A 24,131-nucleotide genomic window follows, 5' to 3' on the forward strand; every position below is an offset into this window, starting at 1 on the left:
AAATGTGAAAATATTATAAATCTGTAGTGCACTTGTGATTTGTCAGTACATGCATTTTTCATGGACGTAATTACAAAAAAAAAAAAAATAGAAATACAAATTTTAAGTATAATTTTTCAAAGAAATGGAATTTGTGGAAATGACGTTTGATATTGATCGAACGTCATTTTATTTCTAATAAAAATAAATTGTTATTACATTCTACATTCCGAGAACAGTTTTATACATGCGAACACAAAATTAGATGTTATAATATGTTCTAAATGTTGTTCAAGTTAATTGCACGTTTGTATAGAATATATTTAAAATTTTTAAAAGCAAACATAAAAATTTCCTCAATGAATTATTTATTAGAGTTATTTGATTGCATTTGACCTCCTTTTAGTATTCTGTAGATAAATGTTTTATCTACGTAGATAAGTGCTAAACTGTGTTACACGACTTTGTACACACATATATATAAACCGTTTAAAATAATTATTATTCCATGGTCGCTGATGATACCAAATATATTTGAATACAGGACACACCTAAACAATAAACCACAGTATAAATATCATTTAAAAATTTTATTTTTTTATTATAAACTTGTAAATATTTCAAAATGAGGGTACACACACATACATCGTTACACTCAGGTACAGGTATCCACAAAATACGGTAACGTGAAAACAGAGAATATAAAAAATTCTAAAATTGATAATTCGCTGGTATAGGATTAACGACGCGTCCAACAAAAATGCAGTTAATTTTTTTGTCCAAAAGCACATAAATAAAAGGATGGTCTACTTCAAATTGTTCTGGAGGAGGTGATAAGCAAATGTACCGAATCGTCATACCTGTGCATAAAAAACTAAAATTAGTCGCAAAAAAAATGCTGTGAGACACTGAAATCAACTGAAGTAATAATAAAAATAACTGGACCAGAAGAAGAAAAAAAAAGGGGTAAGGAGCGAATTTGAAAATTAAAACCTGAACCCTGGCCTAAAACATTTATACATTTTTTATTATTATATAAATTTATAAATAACCCAATAAGAGTACACCTACACCGTTACAACATATTACGGGTATACACAAATACACAGTAACATGAAAATAGAAAATGCAAAAAATTTGGAAATTAATCTGTTTTTTTCGAAACAAAATGCAGTCATTTTCTCTGTGCATAAAAAGTAGAATTAGTGACAAACATAATACTGTGAAACTTCAAAATGAACAAAAATTTCTTTAAAGATTAGCCAACTCAATGAAAATCTCCAGACTACACTTTCGACCTCCATAGGTGACATATCCGTACACCGTATTTCAATGGTTGTCTATTATTAGAAAGTATTTAACTTTTAATGTTTACGCCAAGCAGACACACTTAACCTGTATAAAGCGAAGTTTTCTGTAAAACTAAATGGATGACGCTAGTAATAAGAAGTATAATTCAGCGTCCGGTGGGGCTCTTGTCCATGAAGTACCTGTTTTCACCCACTGATTACTGTAGTTTTTAATAAGTGCGAATATTTCACAACAAAATGGAAACCATCAGTCATACCGACATCTTCGTCAAAAAAGTAGACGTATGACGTATGCTTTGCACAATTTACATAGATCTTGAAGGTACAAAAATTTGTGTTAAAGTGTGTGTAAATAAGTTGAGAGGCCAACTTTTTTCGACGAGTGTATAATAAGGATCCATTTATAACATACACATAAGTATGTCATATGGGTTACTTATGGGCTTACGACGTTCGTGTAAACCTTCCGTTAATGCATAGTTATAATTGAGATAATCAGATGTGACTATTTGATTTCATGGCGGTTCACAATAAGTATCAGATTTATTTGATCATATTATATCTCTGAACAATAAATCACTGTAAAGTAAAATTGCAAGCATCTTTATTTTTAAACAAATATAAACCTTTTACAAAAATGTAAGCCTATGGTGCTACTCTTCGTTACAATTATCACAAAATTTAGTAACGAGAAATACAGATCTTTTGGTGATTGAAAACTTATTATTCATTTTTGGGATTAAAGAGACGTCCAGCAAAAAGATGACTACTGCTTTTGTCGGAGAGAAAATATATAAACGGATGATCTGCCCTAAAGTTCCGTGGGGGAGGAGGCATAGAATAAGTCTCAAAGATCAAACCTGTGTATAAAAAAAGACAATTAGTTGTAGATATGAGATATGTATATGTATATGTATGATGAAACTTTGAAATGAATCCCAGTATTTTAGACTCTAAACAGGTAGACTGGTAGACATAATTTTTTGGACTTAATCCAGCCTCTGAATATTTAAATAGCCCTTTTTTTTACAGATGTGAATGGTAAGGGGTAAAATTTATTTTTAAAAAAATTGCAATATTGAATTAAATTTTAAAATTATGTGAAGTTGGAATCATAATTTTTGAATACTATGTAAACATCGTTTATTTACTTACAAAAGGTTATCTTACACATATTTCATTTTAATCGTAACTAGAAATGAAAAAACTACTTCTTTAAAATACAGTTGATGAGTGTTACAAAGTAGATTTAAGACACTATTAGTCACACACACGTTCATAAAATACTGAGCAGAAGAAAACTGAAACACTAGTATGTATGAGTTGAAAATCGGCCAGTAAAGAGAAGAGTATTTTTATTATCAAAAATCATAAAAATAAATGGCTGATTCGCGACGAATTCTTCAACAGGTTCAATTAAACTACTTTTCAACCGCATTACCAAACCTGAGAACAAAAAATTAAATATTATATGTTAGAATTAACGTGGAAATTTAAAGTTCGCGTCAACCATAAAACAAAAATAAATTTGGAACCATGGAAATGGAAAATTTAGATAAGTTAAAATTAAAATTTGTAGTTCATTTGGACAGTTGCCGGATATTTGACCAAAGTAATTTGATACCCGACCAGATTTATAAACAATTAAACATAACTGATAAATTTCGAATTGTGTTTCATAACCTTCCAATCTTATTTTATGAGACCAGTTTATTCCATGGTCGTTCAGAGCATCCGATTTACTTGATAATAAAATCTTTTTAAATGATAAACCACTTATTATAATTATTACTGTTGCATAATTGTAGATCCTCCAAAGATAAAAATGTACCTACGTACAGAATTAGACATAGTTACAAGTACACACAGCTACAATAAGTGGTGCACATTAAATACGTCTAAGTGAGGAGGGTTAAGTAAACCCGTGTAGAATGGGTTCCATTTTCACTCAGTCCCGAATATTTTTCACACTTTCATATAGTAAAATGAATAGGAAATGTAGATATATTTATGACAAGAGAAAATGTAAAAAAAGGAGCGATTTATATTAAACTACGTTACTTGTGCGCTAAAAAAAAGAATTAATTGCAGAAAAATACACCACGAAAGAAACAAATCGCATCAAGGTATTTTAATCACAAAAACTGCAGGATAATGTTCATAAGTTGATATATATACAGCGCGTTATTGAAAGTTACGTACAAAATAAAATCAGCAATTGGTCTCGAAGTATGAGTGCTAAAAGTAAAAAAACAGTTCAGGTAAAAAAAAAAATTTAGACCGAATTTCTCTCCCCTGAAGTACAGTGAATTAAACAAGTTTCGTTGATAAATTGATTATATCTATTTATGATGACACCTTTATGTCAAAATAAAAAATATTCTGCATTCCCGAAAGTTTTTATTTAAGTAATCGAAAAAGTTAGTTGACTTATTCAATATTTTTTAAACATAAAAGCATCACATTTTACACATTTTGGGTATCAAATTGTTGAAGGGAATAAATATATGAACTTTGACTATCTCTTAGACAGATAATAGATGGAATGGAAAACCCAGTTTTTTACACTTAGGAGTTATGACACGTCAAAAAACATAAAATTATCCATTCAGAGGTTGTTTTTTTTTTAATTTTTAAAAACGTACGTTACGGGATGAGTTAAACTGGTTTAAATTAAATTTAAAAATTCTACTGGGTTAAAATGATAATTTCTGGGTATCATTCGAACATCGTTTATTTACGTACAAAACTTTACACACGCTTCGTTCTAACTGTAACTTCAAGAGGAAAAATTACTTACTCAATGATTTTTCTTACAAAATATCTAAGTTTTATCCACAATCAGGTTCACAAAGTGCCAAAAAAAGAGAAACTGAAACATTATTAGTTAGGTATGACTTGAAATCCGACCAACAAAAAGGTGAATACTTTTCTTGACAGAAATCATGTAAATAAATAGGTGATCCGCTACGAATTCTTTAACAGGTGCAACAAAATTACATTGCCACCTCATGACGAAACCTGAGAACAAATAGTAGATTGTTTTATTAGGATTAAAAGTGCCATTTTTTGCGACGAGCAAATTTTGCATTTGCGAGGCGGAGCGAAGCGAAGCCGAGCGGATGCAAAATTGCGAGTCAAAAACTGACTTTTAATCCGAATGAAACATACTACTTTTTCGCCAGCCAAAAAGTAAATCTCAAAAATACAAAATATTGATAACAATAATATCGAGCAGAAATGAATCAATCTGCAAAGTAGTCTGGTATCCACGTCGTCAAGGCTTTTTTTGTTTGCTTACATACCATTGTTTTGTGAAAACGTTTGCAGTGTTAATAATGAATCCTGAAGAAGAGTTACCTCCCGATGTGCTAGAAGAAGCACAAAACGTGGTACTGAACTTGTTACCAACAAAATCGCGCGAAGTGTATGAGTGCGCGTATACCCGCTTCATCAAATGGTGCGAAGGGAAAAAGATTCAAACTTATTCTGAGAACGTCCTATTGGTATATTTTTCCGAATTGGCTACAAAAATGAAGTCATCCACACTGTGGTCGCAGTATTCCATGGTGAAAGCAACTTTAAATATAAAAAATGGCATAGAAATCGGAAAGTATTCAAAATTAAAAGCGTTTATAAAGAAACAAGGAGAAGGATACGTTCCAAAGAAATCAAGGGTTTTAACTAATGAACAAATAGAAGTTTTCTTAGACACGGCTCCGGATTTCAAATTCCTGATGATGAAAGTATGTTTATAACCTAATGAAGAGCTTATATTTATTTTACGAATTTTTTTCAGATTGTTGTAATCTTTGGCGTTAGCGGAGCTTGTCGGTGTCACGAACTATTGCAAATAAAAACTGAAGATATTGAAAATATTAAAGCAGGTTTATTGGTAAAAATTCCTGATACCAAAACGAAAAAACCCAGATCATTTACGGTTACGGGGGAAAAGTATTTGAAATTTTACGAAAAGTATGTTGCGCTTCGTCCAAAAATGTTTAATGAAGGTCGGTTTTTTATTAAATATGTCGACGGAATGTGCCATCGACAAGTAGTTGGCATTCATAAAATTAGTGGTGTACCCCAAGAAGTAGCCAAATATTTAAAGCTAGAAAACTTTAAAGAATACAGCGGACATTGCCTACGTCGGACTTCTGCCACGCTTTTTGTGGATTCTGGCGGTGATATTACGTCCCTCAAGAGGCACGGTGGGTGAAAACTGACAGTGTAGCCGAAGGTTACATAGAAGAGTCTCTTAAACACAAAAAAGATGTAGCAAAAAAAATTTTTCGTTTGGAAGAACCAGGTACAAGTAGTGAAACCACAAGTAAAATACATGAAGACGCAACGAATAGGAATGTGAGCGAAGTAAACCTAGAAGAATCAGGTACAAGTAGTGGAACTACGAATAGAATGATCACACGTGAAGACGGAATAAGTAGGAATGTGGGAGCAGTAAACCTGAATTTTGACACTGTGACCAACCAGACAGCAGGAGCGGTAGAAGTGTTAGCGCAAAATATTATTACTGACCGCATGAAAAATGATAATAGTGACGGAAAATCTTTAATCCAAATCAATCGCAGTTGTTCTTATTGTACATTCAATATTAATTTTAAAATTTAAATAATTAATAACAATGTAAGTTAATAATAAAATTGGAAAATATTAATAGCATTTCATTCTCAAAATAAAACAATTGAAAACTTTTTAAGGCTAGGATTAAAAAAAAAAATTAATGCTAGGATTAAAAAGGCAAAAATGACGTTGTTACTTTAGTAACGCAACTTTTTTTTACTCTCACAAAAACGTCAAGTTTTCCGTCCAAAATTGACATTAAAAGTGACATCTTTTAAGACGGCTGGCGAAAAAATAAATAGTAGGTACTGTTTATTCAGAAATTGTAAAACCACCACTTGTTGAATTAAGTTGGTACCAAATAAAACTTCTCTAGGGCTTATTTTTACACTGGCAAGTTGGTAGTGCAAAAAACTTTAAATTCGAAATTCCATCACAAAATTGTCAAAATAAAATAAACAAAAAGAACGTGTTTTGAATAAAAATCGTAATCATGCCAACCTCAATTTTTTTGACAGCACATCTTGGCACCAAAAGTCTCCTTCGACAATGTTGTCGGTTGAGTGGTCTTTTAATTTTTGAACGGACAATATATGTTAGAATTAACGTGGTAACGTAGTTCCCGTTCTAGGTATTACAAAAATATTTGGGGCAGATTCTAATCCTTAGCCCATAAAGGTAGAATGATAAAAGGGAACACGTCTCAGTGTATCAATATCAAATATATGCTCAAAAAAGAACCAAGTGAAGAGAGAGAATTATTAAGTTTATTATTCCCTCACTCCCAGAAGGAACAATTGAATCAAAATTTTTCTAAACATCGTGTATAAACAATTTAAAAAAATATGTGCACTGATAAACTGACAATGGAAGCATAACAATTTGCACATTTGTATGAAACGTGTATTTTGGTATTAAAACATATAAATTCAACTGTAAGGTTTTATTCCCACACCTCTTAAAAATTTACATTTACTTAGGAATAAGTAAACGACCAGAAAAAATTGGAACAGTTCTTTTCTCCGCTACAAAAAAGAGGAATGGATGATGCACTCGAAATTCTTTCGGTGGCTCGGGTATACTATTTTCCGCTGTCATACCTGTACGTAAAAATTGAAAATCATATAGACATAATAAAGTCTTTAAAATATTTAAAATGTATTTGGGTGTTACAGAACAGAACAATGCAAAAATTAAAATTCTGTTTAATTAAATTTAGTTCAATTGATTGTAGCTAGAAGATAAAACCGGGAGCAAATACTGGTGTAGCAGATTTTCTAAAAGCGTTAGCTCCTGACTACAGTAGGACTGCATAAAAACGAACAAGAAAAACAACAAATACAACATAGTTATTGTAATTACTGCATTATTTACATTATTAGGTATAATAATAGCGTATCTACACCAACTTTTCTCTATGTAGTTAACCACGTTCTAAATTAATAGACAATGTGAAATGGAGAAAAACTGGCTTATATAAACCAGTTGTGAAATTTGCTAAAAATTTCAAGTGATGTTGGAAGATGTTATTTCAAAAACGGATTATCTGACCTGATCTTCTTAACTAGATCATTCATGAAAATAACGAAGAAAAGTTGCCCCAAAATTTATCCCCGACGCACTCCAGAGTGAATGGCATTTTTTTTAGTCTCAGGTCCTTTAGATTTAACACATTGGAATCTGTTAGATAGATAAGAGCCACTCAATTTAAGCAAACACATTTGAAACGCTAACGTTATGCAGATTTGCTAATAAGATTTGATGGTTTAATCTATCGGAAGCTTTAGAGAAATCTGTATATGCTAGATTAAACTGCAGCTTCGCAACAAAAGAATCCAAGATAAATTGATGCGGAATGTTGTCACTTTGAAGCTTACACGAATGACAAGAGTTTGTTTCTTCTTAGACATATTTACAATTTTTGTTCAAAAATGTTAAGAAGATAAGTGTGACTAATTGGTCATAAGATGGGTTTCACGTAGATCTCGACTTCACACGTCAGGTCAAACCAAAAATATCTTAAGATATAAAACTCGGATTTACAGCGCACTCGAATGAATATTTTGTGTAAAATGGAATACTTAGTTGAAAGATGCGAGTCACACTGTAGGGTTGCAGAATGAAATAACTAACATAAATTCGATCATATATTTTATACTTCAGAAAATCGACCAAGAAACAATGAGTTCATCGTTATTTTATCTATAACTATATACGCGAAAGGATGATCTGCTATAACTTCGAAGACGCGTTTCACCATCATGTTAAAACACAAATCCCTCGGTCGGATTGCTGAACACACAAAAGTGTTACAATTAAAAAATATTACAAAACATAAACATAAACAAGAAGAAATATTAGAATGTCACCGTACAATCAAATGCTATTACAGAAGATCTATAGATTTAGTATAGTTGCAGTAATCCATTAATTCATAAATTAATTCTTTGATCTAAAATTCATTACACTCTTACATGTGCATATTTAAAAAAAAAGTTCAAAGTTCATTATGAACATGATTTAATATTGTTTGAGGTATTTCCACAATCTTGCCATAAAACAATTGCCCTCCAAAGACTTTGTTAGCCGTTCCCGTTTTCATCCCAAGATAATATATAAAAGGATGATTAACATAAAATTCCTCTGAATTCTCTAAGCATCGTTTCATCCTAATCATACCTGTGAAAATTTTATTTTTTATAATACTTAGAAAATGGATTAATTAAGATATAGATACAATTTCTACTAGTAAGCAAGTTAAACATCCTTGTGTTTTTCTAATAGTGATACGGCAGTAATAATAAACAGTGTCTGCCGAAAATATACTGCACGGAAAATAGAACATCTTGAAAAAATAAATTTACAATGTTGAAATTTTCAAGGAATATCCATTAATTTAGTTTAATACTTGAGAACAAAACATTTAATACCTTCTTAGGAAGAGCAATTTGGAGAATATTGAAATCTACTTTATCAGTACTTTGAATTAAACATGAACTTTGCGTAAAATAATGTGACAATTCTTCTATGAAAGGACATATTTATACTACATATAGACGTCAACAATTTTTGTTACATAAAATAAAAAAAAAGACTTTAAATTTACTTGTTCTAAGTGTTCAGTTTTCCTCGTCATTTACGGTAGTAAAGCGAAAATGCAATTTTAGAAGTAAATATGTACATAAAAATATGTAACTGGTAACATTTTGGAAGAAAATTAATATTCGGTGTTTCAAAGAGATGCAGTGTCGAGTAGTTAGTAGCATGCGAATCCAGTTGTGCCTGCTGTAAACAAATTTCCTCAACAATATAAAATTGCACAACTTTAATGGGCACAATTTCTGTTTACAGCTGTGGTGTTAATAGATCCATGTAGACAATAGCTGTCGAAAAATATACGTATTTTTTATAGTCCATTTAGTAGGTACAATAATATACTGCTTTCGACAGACATAGTCTACAGAATATTTAGGCATACTGGAGTTGTTAAGAAAATCCAAGGCCATAAATGCAAAGCAAAAACAAATAATTGTACATGCACAATCAAAACACAAGAATTTTTACATAAGCACTCAAATCAGCCACAAAATTCAAAATTAAAAATAACTTACCAGTAGCAGCAGCTGCCTCAGCCCCTTCTTCATTTACTTCAATAAAAGCTTTCTGTATTACTTTGCTGACGTATAGCTGTTCTTTTGCAGTAATCATACCACTGAAATCGGCTGAACCTGGACTAAAAATTTCACCAAGTCCAAGCTGAATAACAAAAACGAAAATTAGGAGAACTCTATTAGAACAGGCATTCCAGACAGTGTAATTGTTTTATAATTAGTTGAAATTTCAATGTAAAAAACAAGGTTAATGGAAATTTTACACAAAAATGGGGTAAAAATTGTTATGACGGTAATTATCCTCGCATCACTGACCCCCATTTTTTAATATCAGTGGGAATCACTTTTTTTTTATTTTACAAGTAATTTTTACATAATGGTTATATGTAAACTTTTTGAAAAAACAACTTACTTTTAAAAAATTTTGTTGTTTGTAACTTCGATATGATATATATACTTATGTGATAATTTTTCATTAGTCAAGGAAATTATTTAGTATTGTAAATGACGTGAAAATATTAAATACACACCTATTTCGAATCGTCGTTGACCGTGTTCAGCTGTTATAAAATTTTAATGAAAACAAAGAAAAACATTCTGAGTGCAAATAAGTTTCATGTAGTTTCAAAATTTCATTGCCTGTCACTTTTTCGCAAAAAATGACACAGTTACCATTAAACAATTTAGATCCTATTTCGATTACTAATTTTACCGACATGCCAACCAATAGTAGGAAACAAACTTTACGGCAAGCTGGTACACAACCTTCTTAAAATCATTAAGAATTGTCCAAAATTGCATACCTTAGTTAAAGAATCTTTTAAATCCATGGTTGTTTCAACTTTGAATCTTGGTAAAGCTACATTAACTTCTGTGTTCCACATATGTTGTGTTATTTCAGTTAAGTTAGCAGTGGCCAGCTTCTTTTCCAATTCAGCAATTCCATTTCTCTTGTTCGGCAAAATAATGAACATGCTCAGATCTTCGTTAGTGTACGACATTTCTAAAATTTGAGCATCCAGCGCTTCATCTGATTTATAATTGAATTTCTTTTTAGTATGCATCATTGACACATCTATCGAATCTACATCATTGAGATAGAATGGTTCAGTTTTGGTGGCTGCCTTGTCAAATTTATGCTTCCAGTCGCCTTTAAAGTAGATGGCATTTACAAGTACTAAACGCGTCAAGCCATTTAAATCGTCCTTGCTGATTAAATCCTTGATCTTCTCTTTTGTCTTCTCTTCTACCCAAGCGTTGATAGTTGCAGCAGCGGCTTCATTTGCCCCAAAATTGACTAGTTGCACTTCAGACAGGAAATTTTTAGTGACGGCGTTGCTGAATTCTGGAACAAGTTCATACCCGTCCATCAGATAGACTCTATTAGCCATAAGAAGTGTAACATTTGGAACGGAATTCAGGCGGTTCATCACAACGTTGTAACCTTCTGCAGCAGCTTTAGCTTCAGGCACGTTCAGTGTAGCAGCATACTTTTCAGCAGTTGTACCTTTGGCACCTTGATAGGACATGGAAAGAACAGCGTGCACGCTGATTGGGGAAAAGAAGACATTTCCTGCTTTTTCAGCCAAAACATTGTAGAGACTGGTAGTAAATTGCCTGTTGCTTTCCAGGACTTGGAGTTCTGCGGTTTTTTCAGCCATTGTTGACGATGAAAGAAGCACACCAAAAACTATTCCAAGAAGAACTGTAACATACAAGAAATTGTTAGATTAGTGCTGAAATAAAATAAATAAAAGAATAATTTTACCATAAACGCTAGCCGGCCGGTTACTAACGTGAAACATGCACAAGTCGGCTTTAAGTAATCAAGAAACTATTTTTAATCAATCGTTGCTATTCCCAGAATTTTTATACTGGCTAAATATTTAGACCAATGTTCGATGAAAAATTTTTGTGGCGCAATGTTGAATACGCCCATACCACTCTGATGACGTGTTTTGTTTTGTTTTGGTGTGACCGCACCGTGACAGTAGTGAGTGGTAGTGGGATTGAAACAATACTGCTGGATGTGAAGACGCGTCATCAAGGTTAGCGGTTCAGCAGGAAAACATTCCTGCTATCTTGTTCTTGTATAGGCAACCAACAAAACAGATTATTGATTTCAGTCAGTCTCACTGTTCGCTATTATTTTATCAATGCAAACAAAACTATAGCTAATTACGTTAACGTAAACTGTTTATCGTAACCTTTGCTTCAATTTAATAAATTAATATAATGAGCAAACTCATAACTAAAATTATACTACTACTTAAAGACTAAATATGTGAGAGAATATGTTTTAAGCATGAATCATATAGCGAAGTAATGTCCCCACTGTAACTGTAGTTGCTAAATCATTACCACCTTTTTATTTCTTATATTTTTTAGTACAAACTACTGTTTTCATAAAATCTTAAAATATTATTGAACTAATTTATAAAAAATCTACAAATGATGTTAATGTATATATAAACTAAAGTGCATAACACTCTGCATATGTATAACATATAACAATAAAAATATTAATAATAAATTATTTAAACGTAAACATATCAATTTTAATAGGTGCATTGTAACACTAATAATAACATAATATTCCTAAATTTTCGGAAAAATAGGGTGAATTGTTCTTGATTTGACTAGTAAAATAAACTGCCTCATTCATTAATTTTTTGAGTCACCCCGTATAAGCAATTCTAAAGAATATGAATGCAATGTTAAATCACAAGTATAGACCCATCATATTTTGTACATAAGATTTATTTGGGCAAATTCTGAGATGACGTCATCAATTTTTGCGGTATAATAAACAAATATATTTTAATTAAAAATTTGCCATCCCCACGATAACCTTAAAACGTCTGTAAAATTTCAGAGCATTCGGTTTTGTAGTTTCAAAATTAAATTGCAAAATGTTGTTTTCTAAAAATCTGGATATCTAGGGTGAAAACTCAACACGGATTCATACACTACAAGTGCTTTTTTTATATTTTTTATGAAATTAAAAACAAATTTACTATTGTAAGTTTTGGGAATGACGTTATCCCATTGGTGGAGGGATGATTTTCTCAAATTTTTTTTAGCGTTTTACCATATACATGCAAAATTTGACAACAATCGGTCAAGTAGTTTCGGAGATTATCTGTCTAATAAAAATTGACACGGACAAATAGACGGAAACGGGAAACCTCTTTTTTCGTATTCTAGGGGGCATGAAACGTCGAGAAAACACGAAAGTGGGAAATCGCCCAGTGGGTTCGGATACTAACTTCCTTAGTTTACGCTCATGAAGTAAAAATTACTGGCTCTCACATCGGAAGCATCAGTTACTGCGGCAATCCAAATTTTAGTAAAGAGTAATTTGATGAAAAGTGCGAGCTCCTTGACTTAAGAAGACAAGTCTAAAAGACCTGCAAGACGAAAATGTGGAATATTTCGAGCAGAAGACCAAAATTAAAGTTTTAATAATAATTTCTACCAGAAGACAAAAAATGAATGCAAAAAATAATATTTTGCAAAGACAAAGAAGAAAACGTAGTGGGAGGAGTTCCAGAAATAATGAATAATTGGAAACAGCACTTTGAAACGATTCTGAACAATGAAGGACTAGAAAGTTTCGAAGAAAATCTTGATCCAGCCAGAATCATGACGAAGCTCCAACTGAAAGAAATTATCGGAAAACTAAAAAACAATAAAACTGCAGGAGAAAATGGAATAATAACTGAACTTATTAAAAAAGGGGGGCTGGAGTTAGAACTGAGATTGGACAAAATATTCAGGGGTTGTAATAATCCGAGTTCTTAAAGAGATGTAGCAAACTGTAACAATTACCGAGGAATCGCGCTACTTTATACAGTTTACAACATTTTAGCGAACCTTATAAAAAATAGATTGGAACAATATGACAATGTATTTATCGATTACCGAGCAGGTTTTCGGAAACGACGATCCGTCAGCGAGCAGATTTTCATAAAATAGCACGTATTTTGGAAGAGCTACGACAACATTTTGAAAGTACATGCTTGATTGGACAAGTTTAGGACAGGATCCATAAAGAGGATTGGAAAATTTAGAAAAATTGGAAAGTTGATTATAGGGACAAAAATTACACTTGAAAATATGGAGAGCAAAGTACTCGTGAATGGACAAACATCGCAAACATTTAAAACTAACAGGAGTGTGAGACAGAATTACCTCTTGTCTTATTCAGGATAGTACTAGAAAATATAATAAGAGAAAGTGAAATTCATAGACAAAAAACATCTACATATTAACCTGAAGCACCAATGTTTAGCGTTCACTGACGACCTGGAGATAACCAGAAGATTAGAAAAAACTAAAAAAAAAGAATCAGACTAGAAATAAATTATGACAAATCCAAATATGTATGTAGTGTATAGAGGGGAACACTTATCGGCTTGTAAAAATTCACAACGTTACCTACCTAGGAATGAATATAAATATTTAGTATAAATGAAGAAAGCAATGAGATCAACTACAGAATAAATAAAGGAAGTAGAAGTGCTCGAGCGCTCGAGAAAATACTCAAATCTAAACAGATGTCCAAGGGAGCAAAAGAAAGACTACACAGAACTGCCATAAGACCATTCATCATCTATAAATGATTCTTAACAAGACTGAACAACAAAAGTTAGAATTATGGGAAAGAAAAATGTTACGAAGAATATATGGAGGAATAAAAGTTGGAGAAATCTGGCTACGAAGGTCTAACAGAAAAGCGTATGAACTATACAATTGCCCCATCATTATAGATCAATTTAATCACAAAAAATTAGATGGTTAGGACACGTCGAAAAACCACCAGAAACAAGAACCGCGAAGAAAAGAGTGAATGTGGAGAGAGGACGGCCAAGAAGAAAGTGGATAGATACAGTAGAGGAAGATTCGAGATAAGCTGAATATTAGAGACTGGAAGAAAAAGGTATAAACAGGAAAGAATAAAAAAAGTTGCTAATCACGCGTTAGGCCTATAAGGTCTGTAGAGTTCGACTATATAATTAATTATTCTTAATTATGTTGTATTATAGTTGACGTTATCACAAAATTTTATTAAGAAAATTGCACTTAATTTTATACATATGGTGATGTAATAACAAATTCACTAATTTGATAATACATATACTACTGATAGAATAAATCAAAACTAATTGAACAGTGAATATGGAACAAAAAATGGTAATTATATTATATATATTATGTAACTTTTAAATTTCTTAACATATAATACCCTGTTTTAACCGTTATCATTAACGAAACGACCTCCTAACCTCTACTGATAATTGCATCAACACTACCCTCAAACAGATAAAAATAATAAAAACATGTCTATTTATAAAGGTTTCCAGCTTTAACGCGAATTGATCGTTATATAAATTTCACCCCTTTACTTCACAAAAACTATTGCTGATGGCACTATAAAAAAAATATCGATAGAGTACCTGCCCATAGAATTTTGTGTAACTTCTGAACTCACCTTTAGCAATGGACTAAAATAGAAACTTAGGCTAAGAGATTAAATTCTACCTACATTTTATGGGAGTATTGATCTGTTTTTCTACTAGTTATACGCACGCTCGATAACAAAAAGTATAAAGTTAATTTTGTAACAATAATTGAAAAGCGAATTTCTAAAATAAAACCATATTGTCCTTGAAATGAATTAAAATAAAAAAATTGGTTACCTTTCATCTTTCCATAAAACATTTTGTAGCACAGTCACAAATCTAAAAACCACTAGAGAGCATCTAGCAAACACTGATTAAATTATCTTGGACACCAAGTAACGTTAAAATTTCAACTTTATCACGTAACAACAAAATAAGAACGATGCAATTGGGATTTTCCGCGCTGGTGCTTGAAATAGTAATTTACGCAACTAGTTCGGGATAGCCTGTTTCCCGCATGAACGCTTGTTTGAGGCACGACCGAAGGGAGTGCCGCATTTGCGTGAATGCGGGAAGCAGGCTCACGAACGTGTTGTGTACAATATTTTTTGCGACGAATAAACCTTTAAACTGGAGAGATTAACTGTGAGTTATTTATAAACAACGCCATTGACAGCGCCGTCAACACGTCACAATGTTGACACTACCCGAGTATTTTAAGGTTACCATGGCAACGGGAAGTTAAATGCACGTGTGCGGGAAGTTCGACCTCCCGCACTCTGGTGAATGCGCGAAAGCTATCAAAAAAGGTCATGAGTGCAAAAAATATATAGCGTTAACTACCAGCGACAAACAATAATGGGAATCACAGTAGGCAGAATATTGTTTTCGAATGAAACTTTAAAAAATTATCAGCGGTTTTTCCTGAGTTTCAACTCAGCAAAAATAATGGGCACGTTTTAAAAGAACAAGAAGCGATCAATTTAATTCGAAATAAATAACGAGAATCATTTGAAAACATCAATTTTAATGCAATATAGTCAGGGCCGGCAAAAAAAATCTCTTTGTGTTGGCCATAACAAATGATGTTACTCAATTGAATTTGTAAAGTACGATCTACAAAAAATGTCCTCAAGTTGGCCTTCGACGAGCAAGCCATGTTCACATTCTCCGTTTTACTTACTCGTCTTAACACCAGAAAGTTTTTGGAATTTTATTACCAGTACTGTAAAAATGTATTAAACGTTTGCACAGTATATTTTTATATTTTAGAAGGTGATCCATTACTTTTCAGTTTAATGGTTTCTCCAGTATAACATTTGTCTCAGTAATTACAATTTTTTGTTATGCGTAGAGTTGCAATAAACTCTTTCAGGTGAATAAAACAAAAAAAAAATTACATGCTATTTCATTTAGTTATATTTTCCAGTTATAAATACCCTATTGCCATATAAATGATAATTATCCTTAATTATTAAAATGAAAGTGACATGCAAACCATCTGGACGACACGTCCATTTTTTATATTAAAATCAGTCATACGGGAATTGTTCTATTCAATGTGCATATCGGTACAAGTTCATTTTTGTCCTCACAGACATGTTGTCACTATGTGTTGTTTATCTTTTAATAAGTACTTTTTTGACAGACACCTCTTCCACATTTTTATTTTACTGTCCAGATATGAATGCCCAACTAAATGTAAAGATTAAGCAACTAATTTCATAAAATGTTGATAAATTCAACAGAATGACATTGAAAGCTTTAACATTTAACCATTTTCTGAATGCATACACTATTGGACAAAAGTAAAGCAACTTTTATGCCAATATTAATATTTTGAATTTTTTTGGCACAATGATTAATAACTTTGTAATTATTATCAATTTTAAAATGGTTTATTTGGCTGCTGTCATTGGTGGTAAACAACAAAAACCCCTGGGTTCAATTTAATTGTTATGTAAAAAACGGCAGTGATATAGTGACAAAAATAAAGCAACATTTTCAATTATTAATTGAAAAAATTGGTCGAAGTTTATTTCGACAGAACTTCTTCTTTGAAAAATTATAAAATTAGATTTTGCTATGTTTATTTTCTGATAACCTCTATAAAGTAAAAACGGGAAAAATGTCCTCTCAGGAGTAATAACAAGCTTTCTTCAAATGTATAAACACGCACTTTCAAGAATGTCGGAAGAATGTCACGTAGAAATCTATTTTGATTTTAATGAATGTGTCGCCTCAAAACAGGGAATTAAAATTATTGATTAAGCCACAGTCGAGCAGAATGTTCTGAATAATATTATTATTATAATTTTTATTAAGTATGAGAATGGGAAATGCCCTTATATTTCGTTTTTCAATAAGTAACGATCCAAAACATGCTTCACGGATCGTCAAAGAGTGGCTCCAAGAAAACAACGTTCAGGTTTTCAAATGGCGGGCGCAATCGCCAGATTTAAATCTAACTGAAAATTGTGGGAAGAAAATGGAGCGACAAACAAGAACTTCCGTATTCACGAATAAATAAGGTCTACTCACAAATATCCAAGAAATATGGAAGACCCTCCCCGCTGAGGTCATAATAAAATGTAATCTCTTCAATGCAACACCGATATAGTTATACAGAATAGTGGATATGCCATCAACGACTTTAAATAAACTAATGTCATCATTTGATTTTGTTATTTTCCATTATTGGTTTTGTTATGAATAAATAAAAAAAATGGCATATGCTTTTGTTGCTTTATTTTGTCGTACAGATTTTTGCTGCATTTTTAGAATGTTGAACATTTTCTACAATGAAGCTTAGGAAAGGTTAAATTAAATTTGTACAACAGCCTAACTTTGTTTAGTTAAGTTTTTGAAAATATAGATTATAAAGTAACAAAAAATTTAATTGTTTATTTATTGTCCATTCGCTACCCATAATGTCACCAAATTACGTATGTCCCCTCTCAGAACATACAATTTGTGTTATGATGGGTTGTCTACAATCTTGCTTCTAACAACTTGCTTTTTTTTGGTTTTCGAAAATTCGTTTCGCTTATTTTCGACAAAAAATAGTCTTTTTAAGGTTACATCTTTATTTGAGAATGTATCATAACTAGCTAGATGTGTATTAGCACAGAAGCAGAACTTTCATCTCTAAAAAAATGGTCTCTGAAGACACAACAAATTTGTACTTGAGGTTTACCTCGGTAACAGCTAGCAAGTGAATGATGAATGGGTATATGAAACCCAACCCTGTTTTAAGGATTTTCGGGAAAAATTCTCTGGTTCTTGAAACTAATTTTTTAAGAACACTCATGTGAGAAAATTATTTCGTCAGACTGGCAGCATGAAGAGGAAATCAGGAAGTCGCACATTAACAAAACGAACTCCCGAGGCTGATGAAAATGTCCAAGAGATTATGGATAATAATCTCCCTAGATCTTTAAGAAGGTTTTCACGGTAAGTTGACTTGTCATGTTCAACTCGTCAGAAAATTTTTGAGGAGAAATGACAGTCACAAAAAATTGGAGTTTGGTATGTCATTTCCCGAATATGACTATTTGGGCCCATATTCTTGAAAAAGTGCAGCGAAAATGCCTCAAATTTTTAGCTTTTATTGCCGATGGCAATTACCCACCACGAGACTGTGACCATAGTCTGTTACTAGATCGCTTTCTTCTAAATTCATTGGAGACTAGACGATTTATAGTAGCAATAAAATTTTTGTTCTGTTTACTCAAGGAAAAAATTGATTCGTCATATCTTGTAGGTAAAATATTTTTCATTGTTCCGAGAGTAAATTCAAGATGCTCTTTAACATTTTACGTACCTACTTGTAGGACGAATATTTTGTATAAGGCTCCTGTACAAAACATATGCAACAAATTTAATTTAATTTCTAGACAATGCGACATTAATGCGGATCCTCTTCAAATAATTTCTAAATGTAAATATCATAGATGTAGTAGGAATTTAATGAAAAGTAATTTAGTTAATTTTTCTGTATTTTAGGTGCAGTGTTGGTTAATTTTTCAATTTATATTGTATAGTTAATAAGTATGTTCTTTTTATGCAAATACGCTCTTTTCTGTGACCGCTGTTTATTATATTTCCTGTAATTGGGTACATATATACCTGTTGGAAATAAAGATATTATTATATTATATTATATTATATATTTTCTTCGAGGAGTCAATTACAGTTCTAGATATCAAAACATGCTGCAGGAATTTATTGACCCAGCTTGATCCTGAAGAATTGCAGAATGGATATTTTCAACATTTTCAGTTTATACAGCTCAAAGAAGTTTGATGAACCTTCTAAGGGGATTTAATGACGACGGTTTAATTACCTCCCTTACAGACCATTTCTACTCACCTCGATCACCTTACTTGACACCTTTAGATTATTCCTTATTCCCGATTTTGAAAAACGCTATTTTTATTAAACAATCAACAATAAGTGAATACAATTAAAAACCTAAAAGTGAAAATCATACGAAAGTGTGAAAGTATTTCGCCCGGAGTTTTTACTCGAGTATTTGCGAATATTGTTACGATGATCGGTAATTAAAGTCGGCGTGGGTAAAACTCAACAATTTATTTCTCAGGAATACTAATTTACACGACTAACTATACAGTGATTTTGTACAAAATAATTCCGACTCAATTTTACTCGACTGGAATGGTTTTGATTAGACTCTAATTCGCGGTCGCCGCCTTCGAGGTTGTTCTATAGTCCACCATCGAAACTTCCGGCATACCGTTTCCAGGCTTTTCTCTATTAGAACGTCACCGTCACCAATGATGAGCACCCGTACATACTAGAAAACCCAAAGGCGTCCATTGGCGGAGTGACGTATGAGTTTACTTCGTAACAATATGAAACTCCAAGTCAATTTATGTATCCAAGCTAGGGGCCAACACTTCTAGCAATTGTTGTAAATGCAACAAAGCTTTAATTCTTGTTGACATACTATAACCTAACTTGCTAAGTTCAGCCACACACAACCCATTATATTCAGATTATATTATGAAATTGTGAATTCATTTTTAAGAATAAAGTACTAAATTATTTAGATTTTTTGGTTTATAAAATTAAAAACTGTGTCAAGTTACGACTTACTTTTCGATCAAATTTATTCTGTCAACAAATTCTCGGGTAAATAAATTACAAATCAAAAAGAAATCAGACGTCATTTTATGGGAAAATTCGCGGCGTGTTGTCTATTATCAAAAACCTACCGATTTCTGAAGAAGTTCATATATGAATCTTATAGTTTGTTAAAACTCGATTTTTATATATCAAAATATCAAATTTTTTCCAAAAATCTATCGTTATTGAGCGCCAAAATTATAGAAAATGGACTAAAATATTTTTTTTAATAAAAAAGTATTTGATAATGATCTATGTCTTTGAGGTTTAATTAAGATATGCATTGCTTGAGACACGAATTGCTTTCGACATTCTTAATTGGAAGAAGGACTTATATTGATTCATATTTCAGAAATAATTTAAGTGTATTAACTATTATTTTGTTGCAGATCAATTTCAAAATTTTTACCTAACAGTTACATCTCTAACAAAAAAAAAGTTTTAACACAGTTGGAAGCGTTCAATTTAATTCGAAATAAATAACAAGAATTATTTATTGAAAGCATCAGTTTTAATGTATAGTATAGTCAGGGGCGCCAAAAAAAATCGCTGTGTGTTATGCATAATAAATAATGTTACCGAATTAAATTTATATAGTACAATCCACAAAAAAACGTTCTCAAGACGTCGACGAGCAAGCCGTCATTCACATTCTCCGTTTTGCTTGATCGCCCAACACCAACTTAAGAAAGTTTCTCGATTTTTTCTGTAGCCATATATATTCTAAAAATGTAGTAATCGTTTGTACAGGGCATTTGTATGTCGTAAAATCTTAAAGGTTCCTCCTGTATGATAACATTTGTCTCATTAATTACATTTTTTTCTACTTTGCAGTGTTGCAATAAACGACATCTGGTTTTATTAAAAAAACAATAATTAAATAGACAATTTTCTCTCACGTGCATTTTATTTGCATATTTTTTCTACATTTTTAAAGACCCTATTAGCATATAAATGATAATTGTCTTTAATTAAATAAAAAATGACATGCAACCCATCCCTACTCTGGCCCAAGGGTCAAGAGTCGTCCACTTTTTAGATTAAAATCAGTCATACGGGAATCGTTCTATTAAATGTGCGTCTGTGTACAAGTTAATTTTTCGTCCTGATAGACATGTGGTCACTATGTGTTGTTTATTTTTTAATAAGCTCTTGTTTAGCAGATACCTCTTCGTTATACTTTTTCTGTGCGGATATGAATCATCAAATATTTGTAAACATTGAACAGGTAATTCTTCATATTTTCCTAACTTATACAGCAGCACGACATTGACAGCTTTTTAATATGTAACACTTTGGAATGCATACGTTAAAGAAAGAAGAGAATACTACTCTAAAAAATATGTAAAATTTTTGACATTTCGTGTCCAAACTGTAAACCATAGAAAAAAATAATTGCCACCAACTTTCCCATTTTAATAATAGCCATATATGTTATCCAGCAAGCACCAGTCCAATAAAAAGACAAATATAATAACAACAAAAAAACATTGGTCTAAGCTTATTCAGACAGAACTTCTATCCCTCTAGCTTACGCACGGGAACTAACAATGTGCACAATAAAAGGAGAACAAATTAAATAAAAATATTATAGACTAACATGGGGAAATATGAAAATATGATTTTGTACAAATTTTTAAAAGTAACATTTAAATTAAAACAAATCTACAGCATATTTACACATGTTTTTATGAAAAACCCTATAGAACAGTATAGGTACGTTTATTGAGTGAAAATTACTAATCTCACGTCTAATTTGCACATTTTACGTTTCTCCCAATTCTTCCAGCTAATGGGAATGTGGTATGGAATCGAAATAATAAACCACAATTCAGAACAACATTATGTCCGCATGGGCAATTCTTGTCCCATTTTACACATATCAGAAGATAAAGACTACCCTATAACTACTTATAACCCCTTATACAAAAATTACAACTATGGTTACAATTATGGCGAAAGAAGAGTACCTACCGACAGACCGACCCAGCATGAATATGATCAATATGGAAGACCTATCCAAAACCCTTATGACAGAAACTACTACAACAGACGATTTAGCACTACTAAAAATCCCAATAGAAGAGAACGTCAATATGACATGAAACGAATCAGAATTTGGTGGGACGAAAACGGAGCCGGAACTGAATATCACTTAAGGTATAATACAAGCAGACCAGGATTTTGGATTAGTTCAGGACCACAAAATGGTTTGATGGACATTTTAATTTGTTCTATAATAATGTTATAATAAAAAATTGTCGTAGGGTCAGAACTGGAGCCCCAATATAGTGATTTTGCCGGAACCGTACAGGTTATAAAAGCAGTTGGAAATCATTTGGTACTGACTTTTTGTCATCGACTTCCTGAGAAACAGTTATTTACTGTCCTTTTAAGTAGGGATAACAAACTAGGGCAGCCTGAGATACACAGCGTGCATAATTTATTGAACAGGAGGGGTTTAAGTGCCAATGCGGTTAAAAAGGTGTGTTGGAACGGTGGTGAAAATATTAAAACTCCCTTAGCAACTACTCTTTTAGTTTCTGTTCTTAGTTTGTTGTTACTTCGTTTTTAATATACCAGTAGACACGATTTAAAGTCCACAATGTTTTTCCGTTAAAGTAAAGTTACGCCAAGAAAAATGTAGGTTAGTTAAGTTTTGTTGAGGCTTGTTCGTAATACCTCATTTACATCATGACTAATAATTAGACTTAGTTGTTGATCATTTTAAATTACTTCCTACACAGTTGTTACTTATTTCTCCACGTATTCTTATTGTACAAATGTAAAATAATTATAACTAATTGTACCTTCCTGTTGACGCATTTGATAAAACCTATTATTTTGTTGTTTTTAAAGAGTATTATATCTTGTTGACCCACAGATTTTTTAAATATATTTTAAATAACTTTGAATTTTCTGTTATAAAATAGAATCCCAAAACGGCATTTTTCATTGTTCATATATTTTGTAAAGATTTTTGCACATTCGTAATATTTCAACATTTTTCTTCATATTAATGATATACTGAACTTGATACAGGAAATTCGTATGGGAATGAAATCATTTAATAGGTGACATTTATTTTACAAAACAACATTTTTTTTAAGTGATCCTGAACTTATTTGATCTCTGCATATATACATTTTTTTATTAATTACTCTTAAAATCGAATAAAACTTCAACTGCTAATAACAGAAAGAAGTATTTTGTGTTTTTTCCGTTAGTGGAAAAGATTTTATTTTATTTTATTTATTTTAGTGAATTAAAATAAAACGATAAAGAATTATTGCTCATTTAAAAGCAGAATAACTTAATTACTGGTTGTCTAGTGACTAATTCCACGCTGTGGTATGTACATAATAAAAGTAAACAAATTGTGCATGCAAATATATAAACACGTACCCACTCTTTTATTTTTTAAATAAATTGTGAAAACTTACTTAAAAGGAACGACAGGTCCACTTTTCCCGCAGAATGGAAATATTGAAACACCTTTGCACGAGTTTTAATGATTGTTACCATTACTTCATAGGTCTATCTTTTTAAACGGTATTTTATCTATGTGTATTATCAGTTTATCTAATCGTCTGACTAATATTGTTACAGTGGTATTATAAAACAGTATTGGAAACTCGATTTTTCAAAATATTCCTACGAATAATGCTAATACATCTGGCATGTCAGGCATGTTAATACTAAACAACACAAAAAAATATTTAAATAAACTCATCTGAGTAATTTAAAAAATCCAAATCCAAGTTTATGTGGTTTAAAAATGAATTACGATTTTTTTAATGCGAGTTATGCTATTCATACAGGCATTTTAATTTTTATAGGAAATGCGCAAATGGAAAAAAACTATCAAAATAAGATTCTTATAAAATAAAAATAGTATTATGGTGCCAAAATTTTAAGTCTCCAAAAACCGGAAAAGAAAAAATGACAAAAAGGCGAAAATAAAACGTCGATTCCAGTATTCCACCAGTGCATCCGGTTCAATAAGAAGATAACCAAACGTGAAATATTAGAATAGCATTTTGATAAAAGTACTCAGTACTGCCAGAATTTTTTCAAAACTTCATTTGAAATTCATG

At 31.7% G+C, this 24,131-nt stretch overlaps 2 protein-coding genes across 20 annotated transcripts in view; one reads left to right on the top strand and one right to left on the bottom strand.

Moving 5' to 3' along the window:
* The window catches only part of LOC135122661 (leukocyte elastase inhibitor-like), a 59,255-nt gene extending 35,666 nt beyond the window's left edge, over positions 1 to 23,589 (bottom strand). For 12 of the 19 annotated variants that reach the window (XM_064046997.1, XM_064046992.1, XM_064047003.1 and 9 more), the window contains exons 1-3: positions 23,478 to 23,589; positions 10,285 to 11,186; positions 9,482 to 9,626 (exon numbers count right to left, since the gene is read on the bottom strand). In XM_064046997.1, coding sequence (XP_063903067.1) covers positions 9,482 to 9,626; positions 10,285 to 11,186; positions 23,478 to 23,559 — 1,129 coding nt within the window. In that variant the 5' untranslated portion in view covers positions 23,560 to 23,589. Of the gene's footprint in view, positions 1 to 554; positions 840 to 1,876; positions 2,150 to 6,798; positions 6,971 to 8,004; positions 8,163 to 8,224; positions 8,550 to 9,481; positions 9,627 to 10,284; positions 11,187 to 11,249; positions 11,504 to 15,183; positions 15,500 to 23,477 lie in introns of those variants that run through there. The other 7 variants (XM_064046987.1, XM_064046996.1, XM_064047004.1 and 4 more) reach the window with 7 other exon arrangements.
* On the top strand, positions 21,097 to 22,949 carry LOC135119393 (uncharacterized). The gene is made up of 3 exons (XM_064043806.1): positions 21,097 to 21,262; positions 21,824 to 22,244; positions 22,302 to 22,949. The coding sequence occupies exons 1-3, from the start codon at positions 21,149 to 21,151 to the stop codon at positions 22,607 to 22,609; spliced, it is 843 nt and encodes a 280-aa protein (XP_063899876.1). The 5' UTR covers positions 21,097 to 21,148; the 3' UTR covers positions 22,610 to 22,949.
* Positions 23,590 to 24,131: the final 542 nt, after the last annotated feature.

Source organism: Zophobas morio, unplaced genomic scaffold, assembly GCF_036711695.1.
Source record: "Zophobas morio isolate AGI-343-1 ecotype UQ-CSIRO unplaced genomic scaffold, CSIRO_AGI_Zmor_V1 ptg000005l, whole genome shotgun sequence".
Classification (NCBI taxonomy): Eukaryota; Metazoa; Arthropoda; class Insecta; order Coleoptera; family Tenebrionidae; genus Zophobas; species Zophobas morio.